The 27,909-nt window shown below is 42.8% G+C and overlaps 1 protein-coding gene across 1 annotated transcript in view; it reads left to right on the forward strand.

Moving 5' to 3' along the window:
- LOC115087293 (anaphase-promoting complex subunit 1-like) overlaps positions 1-23,808 on the forward strand; it is a 298,244-nt gene extending 274,436 nt beyond the window's left edge. The window contains exons 12-13 of the mRNA XM_029594311.1: positions 12,050-12,184; positions 23,479-23,808. Of these exons, the coding sequence (XP_029450171.1) occupies positions 12,050-12,184; positions 23,479-23,594 (251 nt within the window). The 3' untranslated portion in view covers positions 23,595-23,808. The remainder of the gene's footprint in view (positions 1-12,049; positions 12,185-23,478) is intronic.
- The last annotated feature ends 4,101 nt before the right edge of the window (positions 23,809-27,909 follow it).

Genomic DNA, 27,909 nt, shown 5'->3' on the forward strand with positions numbered 1-27,909 from the left:
AGGCGGCTGGGGCCTTCCAATTCAATTCACATTTCAAGCACCTAAAATGGCTGCCGCTTCACATAAACTGGATACAGTTCCATGCTGGCAGAGAGCCAACAAGGGCGGCAAACGGCTCTGTCGTCAGTCGGATGCTTTCACCTGCGCTGGAGTAAGGCTGAAGAGAAATCCTTTTACCTCTAATTTTGCATATAGGGATCATCTTCAGGCTCAGGGAGCAGTCATGTCTCCTTTTTCAGTGATACACTTCTGCAGTATGCTATGGACCAGATTAATTAACTTTTAATTTTTGATCTTCCTTAAAAGCGTTTCAGGGTTCTACAAGCAAGTACAATTCACCATGATTGGGTACTATCTTATGTATCTGTATTTACCATTACGGTTTGTGGGGGATGTTCGAGTTGGAGGGCGACCGTTACACTTCGGGTGTCCCAGACCCCCTGGAATATGTTGTCCCGCAGGATGATGGCGGGATATTTTGGGACTAAAAGGGAAGGCACCAGGAAATGTTGTGTGTATGCAAGATTGGTAGGGAGCAGGCAATGTTCATCAATTAGGAGATATCATAAGTGTATAGGGGGTTGGTTTACTAAGTTTACAAAGGGGAAATTTAACGTGGGAAGGGATAATATGCTCCAACATTGGCAGTCATTACTTTCATATTATATGAATTATGGCATCTCGTATTTTATCACTTAATACAAAAGGGTTGAATACCCCACGCAAACGCTTGCTATTAAAAAGGGAGTTGCAAGTCAAAAAGCAGCCATTGCTTTCATACAACAGACACATGTTAGAAAGCGTTATGAGCATCTCTTATCCTTCCTGTTCTACTCTAGTATGTATTGGGCAGCTAGCACAAAAGTATCTCGCTACTTGGGAGTGGGTATACTGTTTTCTGATTCCTTTGTTTATAAAGAACTGTTTCAATTATTAGACCCACAAGGCAGATATGTTCTTTTAAAAGTAAGAGTGGGCACCCGGGTATTCACATTCCTTAATGTTTACTATCCAAATACGAATCAAATTCCATTTTTGAAACTCATTGACCATTTATTCTCCCAACATCATGAAGGAGAATTAATAATGGGGGGAGATTTTAACGCTACTATTGACCCTCGTAAGGACACTACCTCCAAGTCCAGTGTGGCTCCAATGTGAGGACCGACTGGCTGGCCTTTTTAGAGAAATGGTGTTTAGTGGATATATGGAGGCAGCGCTACCCCCACTCACACTCTTATACCTTCTTTTCTGCGCCTCACAATACATACTCTAGAATTGATTATATTTTTATCTCTGCACACTCACAGAATATTGTTGGTAAAGTAGGTATAGACAATATCACATGGTCAGATCATGCACCCTTCTGGGTGGAAGTCCACTTACGGGACTCTGATATGGGGTTTCGAGCTTGGTGGTGTAATGATAAGGAATTTGTTCATCGGATTGAGGATCAATTGTCCGAGTATTTCAGGGTCAATCAAACGGAAGTATGTCTCCCTCCACGATTTGGGACGGTTCCAAAGCGGTAGCTAGAGGTTTTTTTATCGCTAGGGCAGCTCATTGCAGTAAAGAACATGAGAGGCAGCATAAGTCCTTGATGACAGAGCTAGGGGTCCTGACCCAACAGCACACTTCCACTAACTCGGCCATTACTTATCAACGCTTATTGAGGTTAAGGACAAGCTGCGGTCTCTTGACGATGCTACCATTAGTTATCACCTGACCATGCTTAAGCAGCAATTTTTTGAAGGAGGAAATAAAGCTGGGAGATACCTAGCCCAAAGATTGAGAGCAACCAGAGCACACAGACTGTAGTGGCCAAAGTTAAAAATGCACAAGGCCTCTTAGAAACCACATCGGAAAAGATTTGTCAATCTTTTACCGAGTTTTATACACATATTCACAGGATGACTCCATTTCTGACTCTGCAATAAGTGAGTATCTGGCATCGGTGAACCTACCAGTGTTAACCCCTGCCCAACAGGAATTTTTGCCTCAAGAACCTTAGAGGTTCTTGAGGCAATAAAAATTCTAAAAGTCGGAAAGGCACTTGGACTGGATGGGTATACTGGTATGTATTACCGTACTTTTGCACGCACTCTTGTAGTCCCGCTAACAGCTATGTATAGTTCACTCCGTGGTACTGATACCATTGACAAGGATGCTAATACAGCAGGTATTACCGTTCTCGCTAAGCCCAGAAGGGATCCCACCCATTGCGGATTCTATAGGCCAATATCTCTGATCAACCTGGACTTGAAAATATTGGCTAGAGTTCTTGCTGCCAGGCTAAATGGTGTCTTACCTGGTCTAGTCCATTCTGATCAGGTAGGCTTTGTTCCGAGGAGATTAGTGGCTGATAATGTCTGAGAATAGTAGATATAATGGATCTGGTCCATCATGACAGTACGCCAGCTGTACTACTGTCCTTGGATGCTGAAAATGCATTTGACCTCATACATTGGTCTTTCCTTTTTCATACCCTTCAGCATATGGACTTTGGTCCTTTTATTAACTGGATTAAAAAACTTTATAGCCATCCTTGCGCACAAGTAAAGGCTAATGGTAGCTATGGAGCCCCCTTTCCGATTAGACGAGGGACCAGACAAGGATGCCCATTATCGCCTCTTCTTTTTGCCTTATTTTTGGAACCCTTTAGCACCCGGGTATGGAGGGTTAATACTATAAAGGGTGTCCAGCGGGGTCTAAATCATTTTAAGATATCGCTATTCGCCGATGATGATATGTTTACTCTTACAGATCAGGGTTTTTCTTTACAAAGGCGTAATGCATGAACTGGCACAGTTTACTTCTGTCTCGGGGCTCAAGGTAAACTATGATAATTCGGAAATACTCAATCTAACCCTCCTCCAGACTGAAGTAATACTTTTGAAACATCGCTATCCTTTTAAATGGGCATCCTCGTCTATAAAATATCTGGGAGTCAGAATCAGTACGCACACTAATCAGTTGTTTGCTCCATACAAGGGAACCTCGAGCGATGGTTGCAGAATACCCACTCCTGGCTGGGTAGACTCGCAATCATTAAAATTAATGTTTTACCCAGATTGCTGTACTTTTTTACTACTATCCCTATATACATTCCATCCTTTGTCCTCAAGCAATGGCAGCAACTTCTTTGTGGTTTCATTTAGCATAAGAGGCCACCCCGTGTAGCTCGATCGACAATATATCTCCCAAAGAATAAGGGGGGGGGGGGGGACGACTTAATCTACCAAACTTAGGGGCGGATTTTAAAACGAGCGCGAATAGCCTACTTTGTTTGCGCTCCAGGCGCAAACAAAAGTACGCTGGATTTTAGTAGATACGCGCGGAGCCGCGCGTATCCGCTAAAATCCTGGATCGGCGCGCGCAAGGCTATCGATTTCGTATAGCTGGCGCGCGCCGAGCCGCGCTGCCTACCCCCGTTCCCTCCAAGGCCGCTCCGAAATCGGAGCGGCCTCGGAGGGAACTTTCCTTTGCCCTCCCCTCACCTTCCCCTCCCTTCCCCTACCTAACCCACCCGCCCGGCCCTGTCTAAACCCCCCCCTTACCTTTGTTGGGGGATTTACGCCTCCCAGAGGGAGGCGTAAATCCCCGCGCGCGAGCGGGCCTCCTGCGCGCCGGGCCGTGACCTGGGGGTGGGTACGGAGGGCATGGCCACGCCCCCGGACCACCCCGGGCCGTAGCCACGCCCGTACCCGCCCCCAAAACGCTGCCGACACGCCCCCGAAACGCCGCGACGACCGGGCCCGCCCCGACACGCCCCCCTTGGAGAACCCCGGGACTTACGCGAGTCCCGGGGCTCTGCGCGCGCCGGGAGGCCTATGTAAAATAGGCTTCCCGGCGCGCAGGGCCCTGCTCGCGTAAATCCGCCCGGTTTTGGGCGGATTTACGCGAGCAGGGCTCTGAAAATCCGCCCCTTAGCGTGGTATTTCTGTGCGGCTCAACTGCGTGCCTTAGTCGTATTACATCGCATGATAGACGTTCCTCAATGGGTTTTGTTAGAGCAGGAGCTGATGGGACAAATGCCCCTCTCTGCATTGCCTTGGCAGCCTAAGTCTACCTGGGGACCAGGTACCCATCTGCCCTATGCTCTTACTACTCTCAGGGTTTGGCTTCATTGGAAACCATTACTTGTGGGAAAGGAACAGCATTCATTACTCACTCATTTATTTACTAATTTGGTTCTACCACACTCATCACAAGCATCCTCGACATGGATAGCAGCTGGTATAACATGGCTGGAACACATACAACTTCAGGGCTCTTATCATGACTCGAGCAGATTCGCACCCATTACTCTAATTGAGACAGACTTTTTATTATATGCCAAGGTCTAGCATTTTATTAAAAGGCCACAAGAGCAGGTACAGTACGGTTAACCGGCTCCTTATTTGAAAATTATTGTAAGAACGCTCAGGCTCTATGAGGTGTTATTTCAAAAATCTATGCCCTTTTAAATGGGAAATCTGTTGGTCCATTCCGACAGCAAAAGGCCTGGGAAATTGATTTTGATCATAACCTAGAGGACAAGGAATGGGACTTAATTTTTCTAACAGCCCATAAATGCTCCATCTCAGCCAGGTTGCAGGAAAACTGTTATAAATTGCTAAAAAATGACACTCTACTCTGGCTTCTCTCCACAAATTCAATCCTGCAGTTTCCGAGAGATGTTGGAGAGGTTGTGGAGGTATTGGCACATATTACCATATTTGGTGGCAATGCCCAACATTGAACCACTTTTGGAATCAGATTCTTGAGTGGGTTTCCCAAGTTCTCGTCTACCTTTGAAGCCAAGCCTTGCCACATTTTACTTAGTTTATCCATTCCTGGGTTGAATAAGGATGCACAACGGTTTGCCATCCAAGTCTTTATTGCAGCTAGAACTGAGCTTGCAGCTCATTGGAATCCATCCCTCATACCTAGCATTGCTAAAATACAGCATAGGCTCTATAATTATTATCATCTTGGCCAGCTTACAGCCCTACACCAGGATCATTTAGGATCTTTTCAAAAAGTCTGGGGCCCTTACTCAGTGGCTAGAGAGACAATTGTGAGGGACAGAATCTGATACCAAGTACAGTCCCTTCCTGCAGGATCGCCTATAAGGGTACGCCATATTGATGTGACACACTGCTAACTTCATGTACTTTCAGCTTTTCTCAATGGTTCATATTCCTTCACGACTTACCATTATTTATATCTAATACCATGTATTACATTATTCTCCTCTAAGCTGATTTCTTATATTATATTATATGAAAGCCTTTTACTTCCTTCCTTTTCGGTTACATGTACTCGGTAGCCCGGTGGGGTGGGGAAAAGGGGAATGTTTACTTCATATATACAGAAAATCTCACAGACATTTATACATCAGTGACATATGTATACTAGTATTGATTGTATTCCTATACTAGGAGTCATTGCTACTGTTGTGTAAGTTGTATAACATTTATTTTAATAAAAAAGGTTTAAACACACAAAAAAAACAGCCAACAAACATAGGTGGCCCAATATTCAAAGCGCATTCAGCACTACTTAGCCAGCTAATTAGAATTTATGTGGTTAATTAGCAGCTGATATTCGCTTACATTTAGTGGCTGCTGCTTAGCCACATAAGTCCCTTTATATGGCTAAAACGTTTGCTTCCTAAATTATGGGCAGGCAGTGGGTGGTGCGACTTAGCTGCATAATTTATGCAACTAAGTAGCAATATTCAGTATTAGCCACATAGGTTTACCAGCTATGTTAGACAGTTATAACTGATACGGATAAGTAAATATATATGTGTATATTCAGCGACATAGCCGTGCCATTGAATATACCCATGCAATTTAGCCAGATAAGTTATATCCAGCCAAGTGACATAAACTGCCATCTTTCAATATTGGGCCTCTAATGATTTAAAAAGTCTAATAAATTTGTTCTAATATTTCCCAAACACCAATAAAATATTTTAAAATAGCAGAACATGAAATATCACCCCAAATAAAATAATTTAAAAATTAATAAATCAAAAAATCTCCAGCTCTCCATACCATTAAATAAATAAATACTTGGCATCTTTTGATTTCCCAGAAATTGTTGTGGATGTGAGTTATGATCTTTATCCTCTCTCTCTCTCTCCTTCACACACACAGGCACTCTCTCTCTCATGCACATTAAGGCTCTCACACATACATACACACCCTCTCTCTGTCTCACTCTGTCATGCATACATGCAGGCTCTCTCCCATGGATACATGCAGGCTCTCACTCTCTCATGCACACATGCAGATACTCTCATACAGACATGTAGGCACGCTATCTCTCATACACATGCGGGCTCACACTCATGCACATATTCTGGCTCTCATACACACATGCAGGCTTACTCTCATACACACATGCAGGCGCTCTCTTTTATACACCCATGCGGGCTCACTCATGCACATATTCTGGCTCTCTTTCATACACACATGCAGGCGCTCTTTCATACACACATGCAGGTTCACGCTCATGCACACATGCAGGATCACTTTAATTCACATATTCCAGCTCTCTCTTTTATACACACATGCAGGCTCACTTTCATTCACATATTGTGGCTCTCTCTTTCATGCACACATGCAGGCTCACTCTCTTGCACATATTCAGACTCTCTCATACACACTTCCAAGCTCTCTCTCTCTCTCTCATACACATATCCAGGCTCACTCACTCCCATGCACATATTCAGGCTCTCTCTTTCATACACACAGGCTCACTCTCATGCACACATGCAGGTTGTCTCATGCACATATTCAGGCTCTCTTTCTTTCATACACACATGCAGGCTCACTCTCATGCACATATTCAGGCTCTCTTTTATACACACATACAGGCATGCACATATTCAGGCTCTCTTTCATACACACATGCAGGCACTCTCTTATGCATATATTCACTCTCTCTTTCATACACACAGGTTCACTCTCATGCACACATGCAGACTCTCTCTTTCATACACACATGCAGGTGCTTTCTCATGCGCATATTCAGGCTCTCTCTTTCATGCACACATGCTGACACTTTCATACATATGCACCTCTCAGGCATCCTCCTTTCTTCTGCCTTGACCGCACTTGTGCTGCTCATTTACTGCCGGAGGGGAAGTGGGAGGAAACGGCCCTGCAACCTCCAGATGCGTTCTTCTGCCAAGCCTGTAGGACTTTCTTCAGGCCACGTCAGATTGGGCTCCTGTGTGGCCCTGTCGAGATCTCCCTTGGACCATGTCAGATATCATGGCCCCGCAGCAATCCCTCAGCAGGATCTGAGATGAACACCACGTGACCAGTGCAACCGGCTCACCGGGGGATGCCCAATCCCCTGATGGGCCAATCCGCCTCTGAGAGGCAGGACTTGAAATATGGAATGGGTGGCCTTGGAGGGTAGGCGCTTTCACTGGTGGATGGTGGGACTTAAAAATACAGCATGCGCTTTGGCCCACACTGGCTTCCAGCAGTGGCTGGAGGCCTTGAAATGCTGCATGTGCAGCTCTAGAGAATCTATTTAGGTATCGTAAAATTAGGGTAAATATCAGTTTAAACCAATTGTCACTTTGGGAAAAATCCTGGAGTTTAGGGGTGAAAATTGGTTTAAACTGAAAACAAAGGATCCTAAATATACTCAGTTAAAGGTAAGGTTATTCAGTATACATACTAAATAACTTTGGAACCTAACAAGCTATATTCAAACATAGCAGGTTACATTTCTAAGTTATCCAGGTATGTTTACCCAGATAAATTTATTTGAGAATATTTAGTGGAATGCTTATCCTGCTGAATAGCCAGGATGTTTTATCTAGCTAAAATTATCCATTTGAGGTTTGATTGAATACTGACCTCTTAACAAATAAAATAAATATTAGTGGTAGTGGTAGAAGTATGATTTGAGTTCAGGTCTCCTGATTCCCAGTCCATTATTCTAAGCATTACGTCCACCCGCTTTTTCAGGAAAGCATGTTACCAGGAATACATACTAAAATGAGCTCAGGGCTGTTTTCAGTTCCCTACAGTCTGTGTGGTTAGGTGTGGGGGAAGCTTTCTTTTCCATATACAGCAGTCACACTCTGTCCTCAAGGGTCACAAACAGGTAAGGTTTGCCATAACCTGATATCCATGGCATTTGTAGGAGTCGGGCTGATTCGTATATTTATTTTGGTTACTCTGAAACCCATTTCAGCCCTCAAAAGACTGTTGTAAGTTTCTATGATCTACAGGCTTCTCACTGAGCTCTGTCTCAATGACTCTGTAGTCCAACTCTCCTCACCACCATCTTCCTTGCTTCCATAACTTGTCGTCCTGAGCAGAATCCATCCAAAGAGAACTGTAATTAGAGACCCCCCATTCAGCTTCTTTTTGTAATGAGGGGCCTGTAGCAGTCCCCACAAAGCCAACATTTACATCATGCAGCTTCCCCACCCCCATCATTCTTTAAAGTCCATGATTTTCCTTTCTTCCAAGTGTCACAGACCTAGCAGCTCAACAACTTCATAGTTACTGAATGGCAAGCAGCTTCTGCTACAGTGGGACAGATGTTCCCAGACTGATAGCATGTGTTTCTAGATTAGCACTTTGGCTTTATCCCTTCCTTCTTCTGCGGTGCAAACCTGCACTCTATGCAGGTTCATTTCATCCATTTCAGTTCCTTAGTACGGCATGCAGTTAATGCGATAATATAAATGCTGTCCCCCATTTTTGGCTTCTGTTGCATATTACCAGTGTTCTATTGATAGCAACTGCTGCTGCTGCTGCAGGTATTTTAAATAAAATTTAGCTTTGAAAAATAAGCACAGCATTGAATTTTGTAGTCTGAAATTATCAGCTCTTTAACGGCTAGGTTTCCAGTAACCAGAATATGACCTGCTGGGGTAAAAGGAATCAGGAGAGAACCCTTTGGGTAACAGTGTTATCATATGCTAAGGAGGAAACGGTGAGGAAAAAACTGTGTTATTCTTGAAAGCAGCTCTGATGGAAAGCGAGAGATGCACAGTGATTTTACTTGGTTGAAACAGTTTCTTGTATCTTAAAATTTGTCTGCATTCTTTCAGTACTGAGGTAAAATAGATCAGCAGTTTCTGCTGAACTGAATGCAGCTCTGGGCTGCTTTAATCTATTGAAGGTAACTGACAATCGGGCCAATACAGTAAAGTCCGTGGGAGAGCGGGCGAACGCCCAGGCCACTCTCCTGTGCGCGCGATTCACTATGCAAATTAGGCCCAGCGGTAAAAACAGGCAAAAGGAGGCGCTAGGGACACTAGCGCGTCCCTAGCGCCTCCTTTTGGACCGGAGCTGTGGCTGTCAGCGGCGACGCTCAATTTTACCGGCGTCTGTTCTCGAGCCCACTGACAGCCACGGGTTCGGAAACCGGACGCCGGCAAAATTGAGCTTCCGGTTTTCAATATGCAAGCCGCGGGCCGACTTCAAATTTTTTTTTTTTTTTACTTTTGGTAACTTTCGGGACCTCCGACTTAATATCGCCATGATATTAAGTCGGAGGGTGCACAGAAAAGCAGTTTTTACTGCTTTTCTGTGCACTTTCCTGGTGCACGAAGAAATTAGCACCTACCTTTGGGTAGGCGTTAATTTCTGAAAGCAAAATGTGCGGCTTGGCTGCACATTTTGTTTTCTGAATCGCACAGGAATACCTAATAGGGCCATCAACATGCATTTGCATGTTGCGGGCGCTATTAGGTTCGGGGGGTTGGGCGCACGTTTTTGGCCCCTTACTGAATAAGGGGTAACGCTAGCACGTCAAAAACGCACGTCCAATAGAGGGTTAACAGTGCACTCATCAGAGCGCACTGTACTGTATCAGCCCAAATATTAGTGATGAGAGAAAATGGAAAAAAAATTCATGTCTGGGTAGAATAGATTAATTGGTTCATTTCTCATATGTCTTTTATCCTAAATGCCAAGAGATGTGTCCGAAGTAAAGATTTTCAAGGCAGTGCAACCCTGGGGATCTGCCCTATAATGGGGGGGAACAAATATGCTTATAGAGACTATGCTGTGAATAGAGCCTGCAATACATAATAGCAGAAAGCAATTACTCTAATCTCCAGTTTCATCAGGTGTGGTTATGAGTAGCATTGTACTTTGTATAGAACTCACAACACTTAAATGCAAGGAGAGTAATTAGTCCCTCCAATGTATAGTAATAACATTAAGCCTTGCATCACAATTAGATAATACCTTTATCTACGTTAAGCTTAATACATGCTATTTTTTTTCTTTAAAAATTCTTCCTTAAAATTTCTGCCTCCACTCAAAGTTTCTTAGTGAAATACAATATGTAATGTTGGAAGTCAGATAAGACTGTTTCTTTGTGTTAATTGGGATATGGATGCAAAATATTGTAATTCTTTTTCTTTTTCTGTAAGTAAGAAATTTTGAATGTTATAAAAATAAAAAAAAAAAGAACTCACAACACTTGCTACATGCAAAAGCACACAATTATTTGTCAGAAAACCTAGTTGAAACAGCCTGCTTCAATAGTTTGTTGGTAAAACGTAGTGCTGCACATCCAGGTGTACATTTTGAGAGCAATGTTTTTTGCTACCTGAATAGCATTCATAATGAAGATGGAGTCTGAATGCCTGGTGTGCAGTGTTTAAAAATAATGCAGAATGTATTATGAGCAGGGGAATTTTTCTTTTTAAGTATCATGATTATCAGGGAAAAGATAGAAGAATACAGCAAATAAAAATGGACCAATCTTCTACAATAAAATTACAGGGATCTGACATAATGTATCAAATAATGCAGCACAGGTAGATGTTTTCTCTCTTCTTAACTTTAAGAACATAAGAAATTGCCACACTGGGTCAGACCAAGGGTCCATCAAGCCCAACATCCTGTTTCCAACAGTGGCCAATCCAGGCTTACATGTACCCAAACACTAAGTAGAACCCATGCTACTGATGCTAGTAATAGCAGTGGCTATTCCCTAAGTCAACTTGATTAATAGCAGTTAATGGACTTCTCCAAGAACTTATCCAATCCTCTTTTAAACGTAGAGCTTGATTGTGCGTTGAGTGAAAAAGAGTTTTCTCCAGTTTGTTTTAAACTTTGCTTCATTTGTTGGGCATTCTATATAGCCTAAATTCTCAATCTAGCCAAACTTTAAAATAAAGAAAAAGTACCAGCGCAATCACGAAACTGTAGAAGAACGCTATGTGAAAAAAGGATGTGGGCTAAAGTGCTCATTAAAAATTAGCATGATAATGTTACAACAGAAAATATAGAAGGACGAAGAAGTTGCACCCAAAAATAATAGAGCTTACTTTCAAGGATGCACACATTTGTGTGCCTATACATGTATCCCCTTGTTCTCCCTGATGTGCAGAAAATTTACTATGGACCAGACACATCCCACCTTCCCTTTGGAAAATAGGCTACAAAATAAATACTCCCTTTATATACACTTTCCTTTCTCCCCACCATTTTTGGCATACGAACATTAACCATAATTGAAATAAATATAATTACATGTGTCTAATAAACTAAGTTCTTTTCAGTTTACTATGTATATTTCCTATTCTAAGTATTGTAATTAATGTTCCCATGTCAGAAGTGGTATAAGACAGGGAAGTGCATATTATGAGTACTTATTTTTCTTTATAAATTTTCTGTGTTAATATTTCTGTGCCATTTCTGAGTGTTTACCCTCATTTCTTTTTTTCTGCTTTAGCCAAGCTTTAGCGTAACCATCACAGTTATATTTTATAGTTTGTTTGTTTTTTTACTTTAAAAAGAAAAAGTCAAGGACCATCAACCTAATTTTTCATAAATGGCTCAGTGTCTTGAGATTCAGAAAGCAGCATAAGGCAATATATGGGGGAAATCCCGTGGTAAGACCTGAGTAAATTGATTTCAGTTTAGTCTCTTGAGGGGAGTTTTCAAGAACTGTTTTTGAATAGTTTGACCATCTGGATTGTGTGGTTATGTAACATCTATTGATTTAAAGTCATTTTCCTGAGTCTTTCTTTTTTCTGCATTTAATTCCCTATTTGTTTTGCCAGGTGGTGGTGATGTCTGTCTGCACTCCTATTTCAGCAAGCAGCATCTTGAGGAATCTCAATTAAGTATGTTGGCGTGTTTCTTGGTTTATCATTCAGTTCCTACTCCCCAGCAACTGTCGGCAGAAAACTTGGAAGGTAATAATAAATTTCTGTGCTACCTTAAATGAACCAGCTTCTTCAGCAGTATCTACTTCTCTTCAATCTGTCATTGTTAGTGTATATACAGAGTTCTGTTTTTGTACATGTTTTATGGGATGTTGTGATTATTAATTTTTTGGCAGGAAGAAATTGGTGATATAGGTGAGAGAGAGATATTTATATTGAGGTCATGTTACATCTCATGCACAACACCTAAATTGACTGGACACATCCATTCTTTTCACTGTAGTAGAGCATTGACCAGCAGCAGTTTATACCTTTCCTGTATGCCTGTCCATTAATAGGAAAGGGTAGGACAGGTCACTTCAGGGGACCCAGGAGTTTTCAAGAGCAGAAAAGAAAGTTGAGATTTGTGTACATGCGTGGATTTCTGTACAATTATATTCTCTTTAGATTAGCAATGATCATTCTGACTTGTTAAGGAAGAAAAATTATATAACTGTAAAAGCAATAACCCAATATCATGAAAGCAAGAATAATTCTTGTAACTGGTTATAATGGATATGTTTTCAGAAGAATTTTTAATATTGAGCCCGATATTTAAACGATACTTAGCTGAATAAGTCAAACATTTGGCTAAGTGGTAGCCGCCGAATATCCGGCTACTTTCGGCAGTTGCCACTTAGCCAGATAAGTCATTTATCTGGCTAAGTTGTGACAGGTAGTGGGCAGATCAGAGCAGTGTTACTTATCTAGCTAACTTAGCCAGATAAGTAGCGATATTCATACTTATCCCATTGTCTAACTTATCTGGTTACCCTGCCATAGAGCAGATCTAACTTAGCCGGATATAACTTATCCTGTTAAGTAGCAGCAAATACAGTGATATTCAGCAGCAAAGCTGTGCTGCTGAATATCCCAGATAAGTTTTATTTGGCTAACTTACCTAGCCATTTTATTCTGAATATCTACCTCATTGTTTTAGGGGCTGTGTCATAAAACAAATATTGGAAAAAATGTTGACTTCTCAGTAAAGTCAGTGTGACCTTTGGAGGCAAAACGTCCTGTAGTCTTACTGATTTACCACCCTGACAATACTTTGTCCTTTTAATCCTCATTTTGTTATTTGAGAGATGCCTCTGGACAAAGAATGTTTCAGACTAGTGTGATCAAAGATAAAAATAAATTAGCACAACATATTAGCAATATTTTTTTTTATTTATTTAAAATACTTATTGCCTCGCCCTCCAAAGTTCAGGGTGGTTTACATAAAAACATACATAAAATGTAAAATTGCATATCAATACATCAAAAAACAGACAATTCTGCAGTGCTGGTGCTTACTTTAAATATACAGTATGGCATTTGATGATTGTCATCCATTTGTAGATGGATATGCTGTAGTCTGCTAAAGGATATATGAAGTTTTCTTAGCATATGGACAGGTGAATCCAAAACCAGTGGGTTATGCACCTCTACCAGCAGATGGAGACAGAGTAAAGCTGACATCACAGTATAGATACCCCTGCAGTGATATCAACCTGCCAGTATTCTCCATCTCCAGCAGATGGTGGATGTGCATCTACCTACTGGGAACTGTTTTAAGTTTTAGAAAGAGAAAAGAAGGAGGAAATTTAATTCACCCCACTCTCAGTTGAGAATTTCTGAGGAGATTTCCGTGGTTCCCCAGATGAGTGCCTTGGTCCAGTAGCTGAAAGGCAAGCAGGTACAGGAAGCCAAACGTGGCGGTGAGGTTTATACCCTCTTCCCCAACAGCCAGAGACCAACCTTGTACTCAGCCGGGATGGGCAAAGCTCAGGTAATAAAAAAAATAATAATAATAATAAAGAGAAAGGGATTCCTCCCCCCCTCCTGGTCTTTGTGCTCGGCGTGCCATCCTACAGTCATTCTCGCCTCCAGTGGAGTTCAGAGGATGGGAGCAGCCTGGCAAGTTGAGCCTCTCTAGCGGTTAGGCCCCACTGTAAGGCTCATCTGGTTCACCACGGAGTGGGCCGCAGCGGCGTTTTCATGTGTTTTTTTGTGCCACAGACTGCCCTCTTCAGTTACCGTCGGATCGTACTTGTATGCCCAACTGTGCAGCCCATTCTGTGGTTGTGCACATAGTTGGGCAAATAGGAGCGCCTATAGGGGCACCCATTTGCGCCCATTATCTGAGCGTCCTGGGGGAGCTCAGTTTGGGCATTTATATAGGCACAGTGTTGTGTGCCTAATTTTTCAGGTGCACTATTGTCAGTCACCTGTTTGGGTGTATTGGCAGGGGGATGGTGCCCATAGCGAAAAAAGTCTAAGCGCCTTGCCTTATGTGTTGCTTGTCATATTCAGGCATCTCAGCCTGGCGTTCCCTCTAATTTGTGTCAGTGCTGTTTGGAGGCTCAAGGAAAATTGCCTCCATCTGATTTTACTAAGCCTGGTTCTTCCCAACCTGATGTGGGAATGGAAAAGAAGCTGCCAGAAGGATAGCCTGATCCCCTATCTGGTTCGTCAGCGGGGGAAGGTAGTTCAGTGAGTACAGGATAGTTGCCCCCTGGTTTTGGCATGGATCCTACTGCCTTTTCTTGGGTAGAATTATTTCAAGGACTGCACTCCTTTCAGGCATAGTCCTCGGCCCAGGCCAATCTTGTCAGAATCACAAGCGGTGAAATCCCAGATACCTGCTGCTGCGGGTAAGCGTCGAGGTCTGCTTGGAGCTGATCTTCCCGATAGGAACCCAGATGGCACAGATGATGGGACCGATCCTTACTCCCTGGAGGATGGGGAAATTCCTCTGAGATTGGAGCCATATAGAACTATGTTGAGGTTCTTTCATACAGATATGAGGTACCCACTCCAATTTTACAGATATTGAAGATGCTGGGAGTACCTGGGGCTGAATCCATATCTGAGTCAAAGAAAGATCCCATTTTGATTTCCTTGCATAAAGCCTCATGCTTCTCTATTATGGAGGCCATTCACGAATTAATTGATCTGGAGTGGGGCACCCCAGAAGCTAATTTTAAAGGAGAACGAGTCTCGGAAGGGCTGTACCCACTGGATCCAGTTGCGAGAAAGCAATTGTTTTTTGAAGGTGGCTGCGCTTGTGTGTGCTTGTTGTTTATTTTATTTTATTTAAAGCTTTTCTATACCGGCATTCATGATGCAATCATATCATGCCGGTTTACAATTAACAAGGGGGTGCAATAACTTTTTTTTTAACCAGTGCAGAGGAAGTAAAAAGTTATAATATATCAAGGTTGTTGAAACTGGGGGAGGAAGAGGACAGGAATAGACAAGAATAAATATAAATCTTTACAGAGGTAGATTATTTACATTGTGCAGTAATGTCTCTTTTATGGAATTTATTTACAATGTGCAGTAAGGTCTCTCAATGGATAATAGACTCTGGAGTGCTTGATTGCAGTAGGATCTCTCCTTGGATATAAGTTTCGGGAAAGGCTTGTTTAAATAGCCAAGTCTTAAGCCTTTTTCTGAATGTTAATAGGCAAGGTTCAAGTCTGAGATCAGGTGGTAAGGTATTCCAAAGAGCAGGTCCCGCTGTAGAGAAGGCCCAGTCTCTGAGTGTGATATGGTGAGTAGATTTAATTGGGGGAACAGTCAGTGATCCTTTGTAAGCTTCTCTGATAGGTCTGGATGATGTGTGTAGTCTGAGGGGTATTTGGAGGTTGAGGGGGGCTAGGGCGTGGATGGATTTATGGATGATGGTGAAGGACTTGTGTAGGATTCTGTAGTGTATTGGCAGCCAGTGTAGATATTAGAATGGGCGAGATGTGGTCTCTTCTTCTGGAATTTGTAAGGATTCTGGCTGCCGCATTCTGGAGCATCTGAAGTGGTTTAATGGAAGAGGACGGGAGGCCCAGTAAGATAGAGTTGCAATAATCTATCTTGGAGAATATAACGGATTGTAGGACTGTTCTGAAGTCCTGAAAGTGTAGGAGTGGTTTCATTCTTTTGATTACCTGCAGCTTGTAGAAGCAGTTTTTGGTTGTATTGTTGATAAATGTTTTTAGATTCAGGTGTTTGTCCATTACTACCCCTAGGTCTCTTGCTTGTGTAGCAATGGTGTTCATTAGAACAGTTTGTGGGGAGTTGCTGTTTTCGGGTGTGATGAGGAGGAGTTCCATTTTGGCCGAATTTAGAATCAGATTTAGGTTTGCGAGGAGTCTGTTGATCTCTTGGAGGCAGTATTCCCAGTGTTTAAGAGTTTTTGTAATAGATTCTTTGATGGGTATCAGAATTTGAACATCGTCAGCGTATAAGAAATGTTTTAGTTGTAGGTTAGATAACAATTGGCATAGGGGAAGAAGGTATATGTTGAATAGTGTTGGGGATAGTGAGGAGCCTTGAGGGACTCCTTGTGAGGAATTGTAGCGGGGGGATTCATTATTATTGATTTTAACTTTGTAACCTCTGTTACTAAGGAAAGTTTTGAACTATGTGTGAGCTGAGCCTGTTATTCCGATATCCGAGAGACGGTTGTTACCAAGCAGATGACTATTCCTGTAAAACGGGGAGTGGCCTTGAAGAATGCACAGGAACCAGCAGCCACCTTTTTCACAGATACGGGCTGCGATTTGGTCCGCACTGTGCCCAGAAGGGTGGTTTGGGTAATAGCGGCTAGGTGTCAGTTATGGCTGAGATGTTGGTCAGCCAATACAACCTTGAAGTCTAACCTTACGAAGTTGCCCTTTAAAGGATTGCTCTTATTTGGAGTGAGCTGGAGAAACTGGCCAATAAATGGGGTGAGTCCCCGGTTCCTTGATTACCAGAGGATAAGAAACAGGCACTGCGATTCTTCAGCATAAGAGGTCATACTCGGGGGTTCAGATGTTTTTGACCCTATAGAGCAGGGGTCAGGAACCTTTTTGGCTGAGAGAGCCATAAACGCCACATATTTTAAAATGTAATTCCATGAGAGCCATACAATATGTTTAAAACTAAATACAAGTAAATGTGTGCATTTTATGTAAGATCACACTTTTAAAGTACAATAAGTCTCTGAAAATATTACACCAGGCCTTAAGACACCAATACATCTCCTATTAGGAAAACGGACCAAGTCAGGCTGCTATAGAGTCCTACACAGAAACTACACGCCAGCAGAAAACCTCACCTGAATCACGTGCTGTCCCTCACCTAACATAGAATAAAGAGACCAAAACGCATAACAAGAAGCATGCAGACAAAAACTGAATTGGAAACTGCAACAAGCCAGAGTCTCTGTATGCAGTGTAACAAAGGAAAAAAGAAACATCACACATCCTTATAAAACAAATCAAGAAATATAAAATCATCAGCAGTAAAACTGTACTAACAAAAAGAACATATTTCGAAACAGCTGATGAGTGGAATATCCAATAATTAAAAACTCATATAAAACATTTCCAGATACCAACAAAATATTTCAAAATAGCAGACACAAAGATCCAGTAATGAAAAATAATAAGGATACAAAAATTTTTTTGCTCTGCATACCTGGGAACGTTTGATATCCAGGTGTCCTGAGATTGTTCTGAATTAGCAGGAGGTGGGGTGGTTTGCTTGGAACTTTCTCCTCTCTGTCACATACCAGCGCTCTCTCTCACACTGGCTCTCAATGACACACCTATACACACATGCTCTCAGTCACTCACATATACAAATGTTTTTTCTCTCTCACTTATATAGGCTCTTAATTACACATTTACACACATGCTGTCTATCTTTTCACGCTTACACACACACAGGCTTTCAATCACATAAATACATGCTGTCTTTTTCTCTCACACACAGACTCTCATTCACATGCTTACAAACATGTCCTCTCTTTCTCTCATTTACACACAGGCTCTCAATCACATACTCACATGCTCCCTCACCTAAATCAGCTCTCAATCACACACAGACACACATGGTCTCTCTCTCTCATTTAAACACAGGCTCTCAATCACATACTCACATGCTCCATCACCTAAACCAGCTGTCAATCAGACACAGACACACATGATCTCTCTCTTACTTATACACACAGGCTCTTAATCATACATACACATGATCTCTCTCACACACAAAGGATCTCAATCATACACACATACTCTTTCAAACAAACAGGTTTTCAATTACAAACTTACACATACAGGTTCCCAATGGTAAACTTACATTCATGCTCTCTCTCTCACAGGCAGGATCTCAATCACAGACATACTCTCTTTCACATATACAGGCTCTCAATCATTCACATACATGCAATCTCTCACTCACACACACAGGATCTCAAACACACATGCTTGCTCGCTCATTCACTCTCTCTCTCCCCCCCCCCCCCCCCCCCGGGAACTCGTGGCAGCAGCAGCCACCTCCCAACGCTAACCTCCTTCATTTTCAGCCCTCGCGGAGGCGAAGGCGGAGTCCCATCGGCCACGGTTGAAGATTTTCATTTTCCTCCGAGCCGCGCTGCAATCTTCTTCCCGTGCAGGCACCCGATGCTCTCCACTTCCTCTTCCGGGCCGCGGGAAGAAGAGAGCACCGGCGTGCTCTCTTCTTCCCGCGGCCCGGAAGAGGAAGTGGAGAGCATCGGGTGCCTGCGCGGGAAGACCCGCGCAGGCACCCGATGACTCCAGCGCTGGCACCCGGCTGACACCCGATGACTCCCGCGCAGGCACCCGGATGACTCCAGTCGGCGTGCTCTCTTCTCCTCCCCCCCGCGGCCCGGAAGAGGAAGTGGTGAGCATCGGGTGCCTGCGCGGAAGAAGAGACCACGCTAGTGTGGTCTCTTCTTCCCGCGCAGGCACCCGATGCTCTCCACTTCCTCTTCCGGGCCGCGGGGGGGGGGGGGGAGGAGAAGAGAGCACGCCGGTGCCGCTGACTCCAGCTGGCCTGCCGCGTTCCGCCCGGGCTGACAGCATTTTAAGCCCGGGCGGCGGAGGACCGGGGAGCAGCTGGGTCAGCGGGGAACCGCGATGTATGGCGACACGTGTCTGCGAGCCAGATGCAGCCCTCAAAAGAGCCATATCTGGCTCGCGAGCCATGGGTTCCCGACCCCTGCTATAGAGGAACGCTTTTCAGAGGACTCGACCTTTGGGTAGATCTGAAACTTTTGTCCCAGTCAACCCAGATGGGGCGCAGGCTCAGGTAGTGGAGCACCCTGAGCCTCCCAATGAAGGTGTCCACCTTCGGAATCAGGAGATTTAGAGGTCGCCTCTCTCTTTTTTATCGGAGGTGGGTCGAGATCACAGCAGACCAATGTGTTCTGGAGAGTACCGACCTGGTGGATACATTTTGTATGTTAAATATATATCCCCATCTGTTATGTTATGGCATCAGCAAATGATGGACTTAGATGCAACTGGAAAGATTAGAAGTAAATAATGCAATCATACAATCGCTTAAGATTACCTAATGACATGAGAATGTTCTATAAAATATTGCCAACTTATATTTCTGAAAGATGTACAATATTCTGTGAAATGGCTCTAATATGTTCACGGGTTGCTTCTATAATAGGTGTGAATGAAGAATGGATGGGTGTTTTGTGGTGTTGACTGTTTGAGCTGCTAATGTAGCATTTATTTATTTATTTTATTTATTTTAAATCTCTTCTATACCGTCATTAATTAATATACCATCACAACGGTTTACAATAAGGCACATATAGTAATGTTGAAAATGGGTAATACTTTATAAAAGTGCCAACAGAGTTCCGGTTACAGAAAATTTCAATATTAAGACTATTTGATGAATGAATGATATGTTTTGTCCTTTTATAATTTATTCTTTATTAGTTTTTCATGTCATTTACAAAATAAAATCACATTTATTATGCATAAACAAGGAAATTATTATAGCAGCTTTAAATTCCAAATGAATAAACAAATAATTCAATAAACACAAGAAAAATACTGCTATAATTATCTTATAATGTGGGGGCCCTTCAACCAACAATAATAACACTACTAATCTAAAATATAGAGGGAGAGGGAGAGAAATTCTACTATCTTATTGAGCTAACATTGATGATACCTCGTTTTCCAATTGAACCTGACTTATCTCTCAAGAAATTTTTCAAATGGGATGGTTGGGAAAAAATAAATTTTTTCCCTTAATAATTAATAAAACATTTACTGGGGTACTTTAGAAAAAAAGTTGCCCCAAGTTCTAATGCTCTATTTTTAAGGGCTAAAAACTGTCTTCTCCTGACCTGAGTTAGTCTGGAGACATCAGGAAAAATAAAAACCTTATGCCCACAAAATAATATATCCTTATTTTTGAAAAATCTTTCCATAATAATCTCTTTATCTCTTTCTGAAATAAAAGACACAAACATAGTTGCTCTCTTATTTATCAAATCTACTGATTCCTCTAAAAAGGTAGATATTCCTGGCGAACTTCCTCCTTCCTTCCCAGGGATATCTCCAATTTGAGATGGAAAGTAATAAATCTTAGAAATAGCAGGAACTTCATTCCATGCTAAAACTTCTTTTACATACTTAGCAAACAACTCGAATGGAGATAATAATCTTGTTAATGGAAAGTTTACAATACACAGATTTTTTTATACGCATTAGATTTTCTAAATTTTCCATATTAGAATGTAAAACAATATTATCAGATGTATGCATAACTTCCAACTTTTTTACATTCTTCATTTCCATAGTCACATTCTGAACAGATGTTTCTGTTATTCAAACCCTTTCCTTCTCCTGTATAAGAATCTTATTTTTATTAACTGCACCTAGAGAGATATTCATCTGTGATACATTGGAGTCCAATTTAACCATCATCCTCCAAAGATCCCCCAAAGTCACATTGGTTGTATCCACGGCTTCAAGCCTAGCGCTATCAATGATAGGTATCAAGGCTCCCACATCTGTTCCTTGCTGTATTAGCTCTGAACATGGGGAACCTGCAGTGTTCAGCGATTGAGAAATAACTTCATCATCACTTACTATTGCAGACCTTTTGCTGGTTTCTCCTGATGTTCCCGGTGGGGGCTGAAGAGGTGTTGGCCCTGTGCCGGGACTTAGGGAAACTTCCAAAGAATCCCTATCACCGTCCCCTTGAGGCGATATCTTGTAGATGTGAGCGTCCATAGGCCCTGATCCCAATGGAGCTGAAGAGGATGTAACGATTTTAGCCTTCCTTTTACGCCCCATATAATTCCAACAAAATCAATCAAAGCGATCAAAGTCGATCTAAGTCACGCGCACGCCCCTTTGGCGTGCGCTGCTTAGACGATGCGCCGGTGGCTCGGTGCACCGCAGTCCCGCGGTCTTTTCAACACACGGGCACAGGAGTGATGTCACAGGCAGAGGGTCCACAGCTGTGGCAGATCTCACGTTCGTCTCCGCCTCCTCTCAACGGGCTGCCTGCGTCGGCTCCTTCTCTCCCTCTCTCCGCAGCGATTCAGGCCCCGTTTACCACTGCACTCCCACAGTCTTTTCAACACACGGGCGCAGGAGTGATGTCACAGGCAGAGGGTCCACAGCTGTGGCAGATCTCACGTTCGTTTCCGCCTCCTTTCACCGGGCTGCCTGCGTCGGCTCCTTCTCTCCCTCTCTCAGCAGCGATTCAGGCCCCGTTTACCACTGCACTCCTGCAGTCTTTTCAACACACGGGCGCAGGAGTGATGTCATAGGCAGAGGGTCCACAGCTGTGGCAGATCTCACGTTCGTCTCCGCCTCCTCTCACTAGGCTGCCTGCATCGGCTCCTTCTCTCCCTCTCTCCGCAGAGATTCAGGCCCCATTTACCACTGCACTCCCGCGGTCTTTTCAACACACGGGCGCAGGAGTGATGTCACAGGCAGAGAGTCCACAGCTGTGGCAGATCTCACGTTCGTCTCCACCTCCTCTCACCGGGCTGCCTGCGTCGGCTCCTTCTCTCCCTCTCTCCGCAGCGATTCAGGCCCCCATGTCTTGTCCTTTTAATACATGTATCCTAGTTAATTTACATGTAAAGCTCTCTTGGTTTTTTTTTATCTAATGTTATCACTGAGTCTTAAAAAAAAAATAACAAGCACATCGAAATCTAAGTGCTGATGTTATGATGCCTGCTTTATGTACTTTCCTTTTCTCCTTTCTCTTTACAAAATGCCTGTTTAAACAGCCAGGTTTTTAAACTTCTTTTAAATAGTTTGTAATTTCTCTGTAATCTTATCTCAAGGGGCATTGTGTTCCATAGTATGGGTCCCGCCAGGGACAGTGCTCGTTCTCTGACTTGGGTAAGTCTTGCTGTTTTAACAGAAGGAACAGTTAGGAGCGCTTTGTTAGCCAATCTCAGATTTCTTTGTGGTACATGTACACGCAGTGCTGTGTTAAGCCACTCCGCATTTTCATCATGAATTAATTTATGTATTGTGCATAGTGCTTTATATTTTACTCTCTGTTCTATCGGTAGCCAGTGTAATTCAGCTAGTGTTTCAGTTATGTGATCTTTTCTCCTTTTACCTGTAAGTATTCTTGCGGCAGAATTTTGTAGTATTTGGAGTGGTCATAGTCATATATGGTAGTCCCAAAAACAGAGCGTTGCAGTAATCAGTGCTTGCAAATATTAGTGCTTGTAGAACTGTTTGAAAGTTAGCTAGTGTTGTTAAAGGTTTTAACTTCCTTAGAACCATTAGTTTAGTGTATCCTTCTTTTACTTTCAGTGATATGTGTTGTTTAAGGCTAAGTTCCGGGTCTATTATTACGCCAAGGTTCTGTACCTTCTTGGTTAATTCTACTTTTTGGTTATTCTTAAACATTATTGGTGTTTGAATTAGATCAATATTTTTTCATTCCAAGTGTAAGAATTCAGTTTTATCAATATTTATAACTAGCTCCATTTGATTTAATAGTTGTTTATGTCCAGGTAAATATTGGCTAGGTTTAATGTTTTTTCAATTTTGTCATCAATGGGTAAAATTAGTGGTATGTCGTCGGCATAAATGTAGTGTATGATTCCAAGTCCTGCGAGTAGATGGCGGATAGTGCTGGTCCCTGTGGTACTCCTGTTTGTAGACTTACTTTTTCTGTGTTCGTGAATAAAAATTTGTGATGTCATAACTGCTATCTCTTATCACATTATTACAAGTATTTCTTGTTGGAATATACTTTATTTTCTCCTTTGTGGTCTTTGAGTTGCTACACATATGCTAACAATGATTTGGTTTTTATATGTATCACGTTACTATAAATAAAAAAAAATTTTTTAAAGTACTACATGAGATCATCGCAAGCCCTAAACTTTCATACTATACAGAATAAGATGGTGTCATCCTGGTGTAGGTATTTTTCCCACTAATTTTCCAGTGTGTAACCATTTTGCTGATGATGCATTTTCTTGTTTCCATTTCTTTTAGGCAGCGAAACCTTCTCTGAACTACTGCTGAAATTTAGACATATGAAAATGCCTGTTCGAGCACTTCTGAGATTGGCACCACTGCTGCTGAGAAATCCACATTCCATGGTGCTGTAAAGGTCCTACAGAATGTCTTTAAGAAATAGATGTTTATGAACTAGTGAACAAATATCAAACCTGCAAATATTGCCTTGAATCGTTTAAAAAAAAAAGTGTGGTCAACTTTATAATTAGAAGAACATGTACAATTAATGTATGGTTATTAAATGTATAAAATGTTATCAGGAAGCTGCAGTATGGATTGTTATAGTGGAGCTGTGAAGACTTACGAATAAAAGTATTTACTTTTGTAAATAGTTGAATAAAACTATTTTTTAAAAAACTGGTTTTAATCTTTTTGTGATTTGTCAGATTTACATTTTTGGGAGTTATGATCTTTCTTACCTCAAAGACTATATTTCATCTGATCTAGGTATGAAATGAGAATCCAGCAATAAGCAATGGTGCTTAGTGATAGCTAGATATAGGATAACAATTTTCTGTTCTACTTTGCTTTTTTTTTTTTTTTTTAAATATCAGTTTTTCCTTATCAAATTAAGGAATTATAAAGACTTTGATAGGGGAACTTGCTCATGCTTGTCTCCAATAATGTGCTTTTGTTCCATTTTAACAGACAAGATTTATGGATGATTTTCTTCATCTCCTTTTCCATTCAGATTTCACGGCTGGGGTTCAGTAAAAGGGCCAGTACTAATAGAAAAAAGGAGAGGACCAGAATGCTGATGTATTGTAAACCAGAACCGAGAAGATTTTTAAGACCTAGAATGATGTGGTTGGTTAGTTTGCTGAGTACCTGTTCAGCCTAGCCAAAAAGTACAGACTTTATCACATACATGTAATTGTATACATTCTGCATACCATTCAATTGTTGTTAGAAACCAAAATGGCTACAAAAATGACAATGGTTAGAAAATATTTTCTTGTCTAAGATGGCAAATGGTGCATGATGACTGGTACATGGATCTGGTGAGGCTAGCGGTGGATGATCCATTGCACCTGACCCATATACCGGACCTGCTTCGTCAGGGTCCTATATTTTCTGATCGGGAGGATCGCTTCTGTCTCGCGGCCTGGCTTTTGAGAGGAGGCGATTGCGTGTGAAAGGGTATTCGGAAACAGTTATTACCACGCTTCTTCAGGCGAAATGTCCTTCTACTTTTGTAGCCTTATTCCAGGGTATGGAAGGTGTTTGAGACCTGGTGTGGACAACAGGGATTGGACCCTCTTCAGGTTTTGGTGTCCCATATTTTGTCCTTTTTACAGGTGGGTCTATCCAAAGGATTAGCCCATAGTTCTCTTCAGGTCCATGTGTCAGCTTTGGGCTGTCTCAGAGGAAGGGTCCAAGGGAAAGCATTGGCTGCCCATCCGGATGTGGTACGTTTTCTATGGGGAGGCAAACATCTTCGTCCGCCTCTGCGTCATGTTTGTCCGGAATGGAACCTTAATCTAGTGATAAGGGTTCTTTGTGATGAGCCTCTGAGTCAGGCATCTTTGAAGATTCTTAATCTAAAGACGGTCTTTTTGGTAGCTATCTGTTCGGCCAGAAGGATTTCGGAATTGCAGGCGCTTTCATGCTGTGATCCGTTTCTCCAAATTTCGTCGGATAAGCTGTCCTTACGAATGGTACCTTCCTTTCTTCCCAAGGTGGTGTTGGTTTTTCATGTGAACCAATCAGTGGAATTGCCCGGGTTTCTGGATTGGGCACGGGATCCCTCGATGGGAAGAGAGGTTCACCTTTTGGATGTGAGGCGTGTGTGGTATTACGTTACTTGAAGGTCACTAACATTTTTCGTCGTTCTGATTATTTATTCATCCTGTTCGGGGGGAACAAAGAAGGGCGAGAAGGCATCTAAGGCTTCTTTGTCTCGTTGGTGGAAAGAGACAATCTCCGCAGCTTATGTGTCAAAAGGAAGAGCGGTACCAGTGGGGATTAGAGCACATTCGACTCGAGCTCAGGCGACATCGTGGGCTGAGTGTTAACTGGTGTCTCCCCAGGAGATCTGTAGAGCCGCGGTGTGGTCTTCAGTGCACACTTTTACCAAGCATTATCGTTTGGATGTGTGGGCCCCGGAGGAGGCTCCCCTTTGGGGAGAGTGTTCTTAGAGTGGGTCTTTTGGGTTCCCGCCCAGTGTAAGAGGGCTTTGGTACATCCCGCATCTCTGGACTGATCTGGGTATGTTCAGGAAAGGAAAATTGGTTCTTACCTGCTAATTTTCATTCCTGTAATACCACAGATCAGTCCAGAGGCCCGCCCTGAGGATCTCTGCCGAAAGACTACTTGCTGTACTGCTGTTTTTTATTTGCAATGCAGATTTGCCATTTTTTAGCTCAGATTTATATGTTTAACGATTATGAATTGTTATCTAGGTGGTCAGGGGTATTCATGTTGGGAGCCTCGTTCGCTCTTAGGGGTAGATTTTAAAAGGGTTACGCGCATAAGTTATGAGCGTAACCCTTTCAAAACCCCCCTGCGCGTGCCGAGCCTATTTTGCATAGGCTCGGCGGCGCGCGCAAGCCCCGGGACGCATGTAAGTCCCAGGGCTTTGATAGGGGGGCATGTCGGGGCTGCGCAACGTTCGGGGCGTTCTGGGAGGTGTGTCGGGGGCGTGGTGCCAGCCCAGGAGCATTTCAGGAGCGTGGCTGAGGCCTCCGAAATCGCTCCCGGTCCGGGGAATCGCTCGGCGGCGGCCGATCGGCATGCGCAAGTTACGCTTGCCTGGAGCAGGCATAACTTTCACGATAAAGGTAGGGGGGGTGTAGATAGGGCTGGGGGTGGGTTAGGGAGGGAAAGGTGGGGGGAGGCCAAAGGAAAAAAGCTTGGGGGTAACCTGCACAGAGCGGCAGGTACTGTCCTTGACTGAGGCGTGGGGGTAGCCTGCGTGGAGCGGCAGTTACTACCTTGGGAGGCTTGCTGGGCAGACTGGATGGACCATTTTGGTCTTTTTCTGACGTCATTACTATGTCACTTTGTTATTATGCTTTACAATGGTCCTTATGAATGCAGTTTGTCTTTTCTTCAAAGTTTTCTGATTGGTGCCATAGTAGTGCATGTAAATAATATAATGTTGTAAGTGATATTATTACCTAAGAACACTGAATGTTCTTTCAAGTAAAATCTGTTACTATAAGGGGTAGATTTTTAAAAGAAGCGCGCACATGGACGCGGCAATTTTATAACATGCACGCGCCGCACACACATATACACCAGATTGTATAATCCGCGCATGTATGTGCAGACAGCATGCGCAAGGGGGGGAGGATTTATGCAAATTTCTCACAGTGACGCATCCCAGCCTTCCCCAGAACTTCTCTACCCCCTACCCTAACTTCCCTTCCCTTACCTCTCTCTTCCCCAACCTCTAAATCCTACCGTTTTGCTTTTTTTGTTTTTGTATTCCAACTTACTTCAGGGCCCGATCTGAAGTAAGTTGCGCACACCTACAGCCGGGACAGCGATCAATGGTGCTGTCCCAGTTTGCTCCCTGCCCAGAACCCGCCTCTTGCAGGAAGGCCAGCACTTATGCACGTACTGGCCTTTACGCGCATGGCCGGGCCTTTTGTAAAATAGGCTTGGCACGTACAAGGCCCAGTTCCACAAGGAAAAGCAGGATTCCATCTGGAGCTGTGCTACTTTGGGTTAGTGCCTGTCCCCAGACTTGACCAGGGCTTAATTTTCTCTTTTTATAAGCCTAGGGGAACAGTATGCATCACTTCTGATTTCCCCCCACCTCCTCTTGAAGAGCAGAGCCTAGGGAACCATAACAGCAGCAGACTTTGTAGCCTGCAATAAATGGGAAAGCACTGGAGAGGTGGGAGGGTTGCGGAGAAGTGGAGGAAAGCTACAAACACACAGGCAGATACAGAAAGTTTGTCCGCGCGTTTTAGATGCACTATTATTACCCCTTATACTGTAAGGGGTAGTAATAGCGCGTGGAAAATGTGCGGCCAACCCCCCCACCTTGAAACTAATAGCGCTTATCACATACTGGATGGTGCAATGTAAGGGAGATTAAATGACATCTGGATATTTCCTCACTGATGAATCAGCTCCATTTTCATTTCAGTCAGCTGAAGGCAAAATGGACATCCTTTGATTCACCAAATGATAGGTCTTGGAACATAAACAGCACAATTGTTGCACTGAATGAAAGACATTTTGTTAATTATCACTAATCCCTTAAAATCCTATAAATGAGATATTGTAAAATTTAGGCTCTAACAAAAGATTTTTAATAGGTACTTAAATAAAAAGTAAAAGTATTAAAAACAAGACAGAATTATAGGCAGAATCTGAAAGCCAAATTTTTCAAGCAATATGACAGTTTGTTTCTATTATCTGAGCTGCAAGGAACTACTATGTAATGGGAGGTGA

The sequence above is a fragment of the Rhinatrema bivittatum genome, chromosome 3 (genome assembly GCF_901001135.1).
Source record: "Rhinatrema bivittatum chromosome 3, aRhiBiv1.1, whole genome shotgun sequence".
NCBI classification, from domain to species: Eukaryota; Metazoa; Chordata; class Amphibia; order Gymnophiona; family Rhinatrematidae; genus Rhinatrema; species Rhinatrema bivittatum.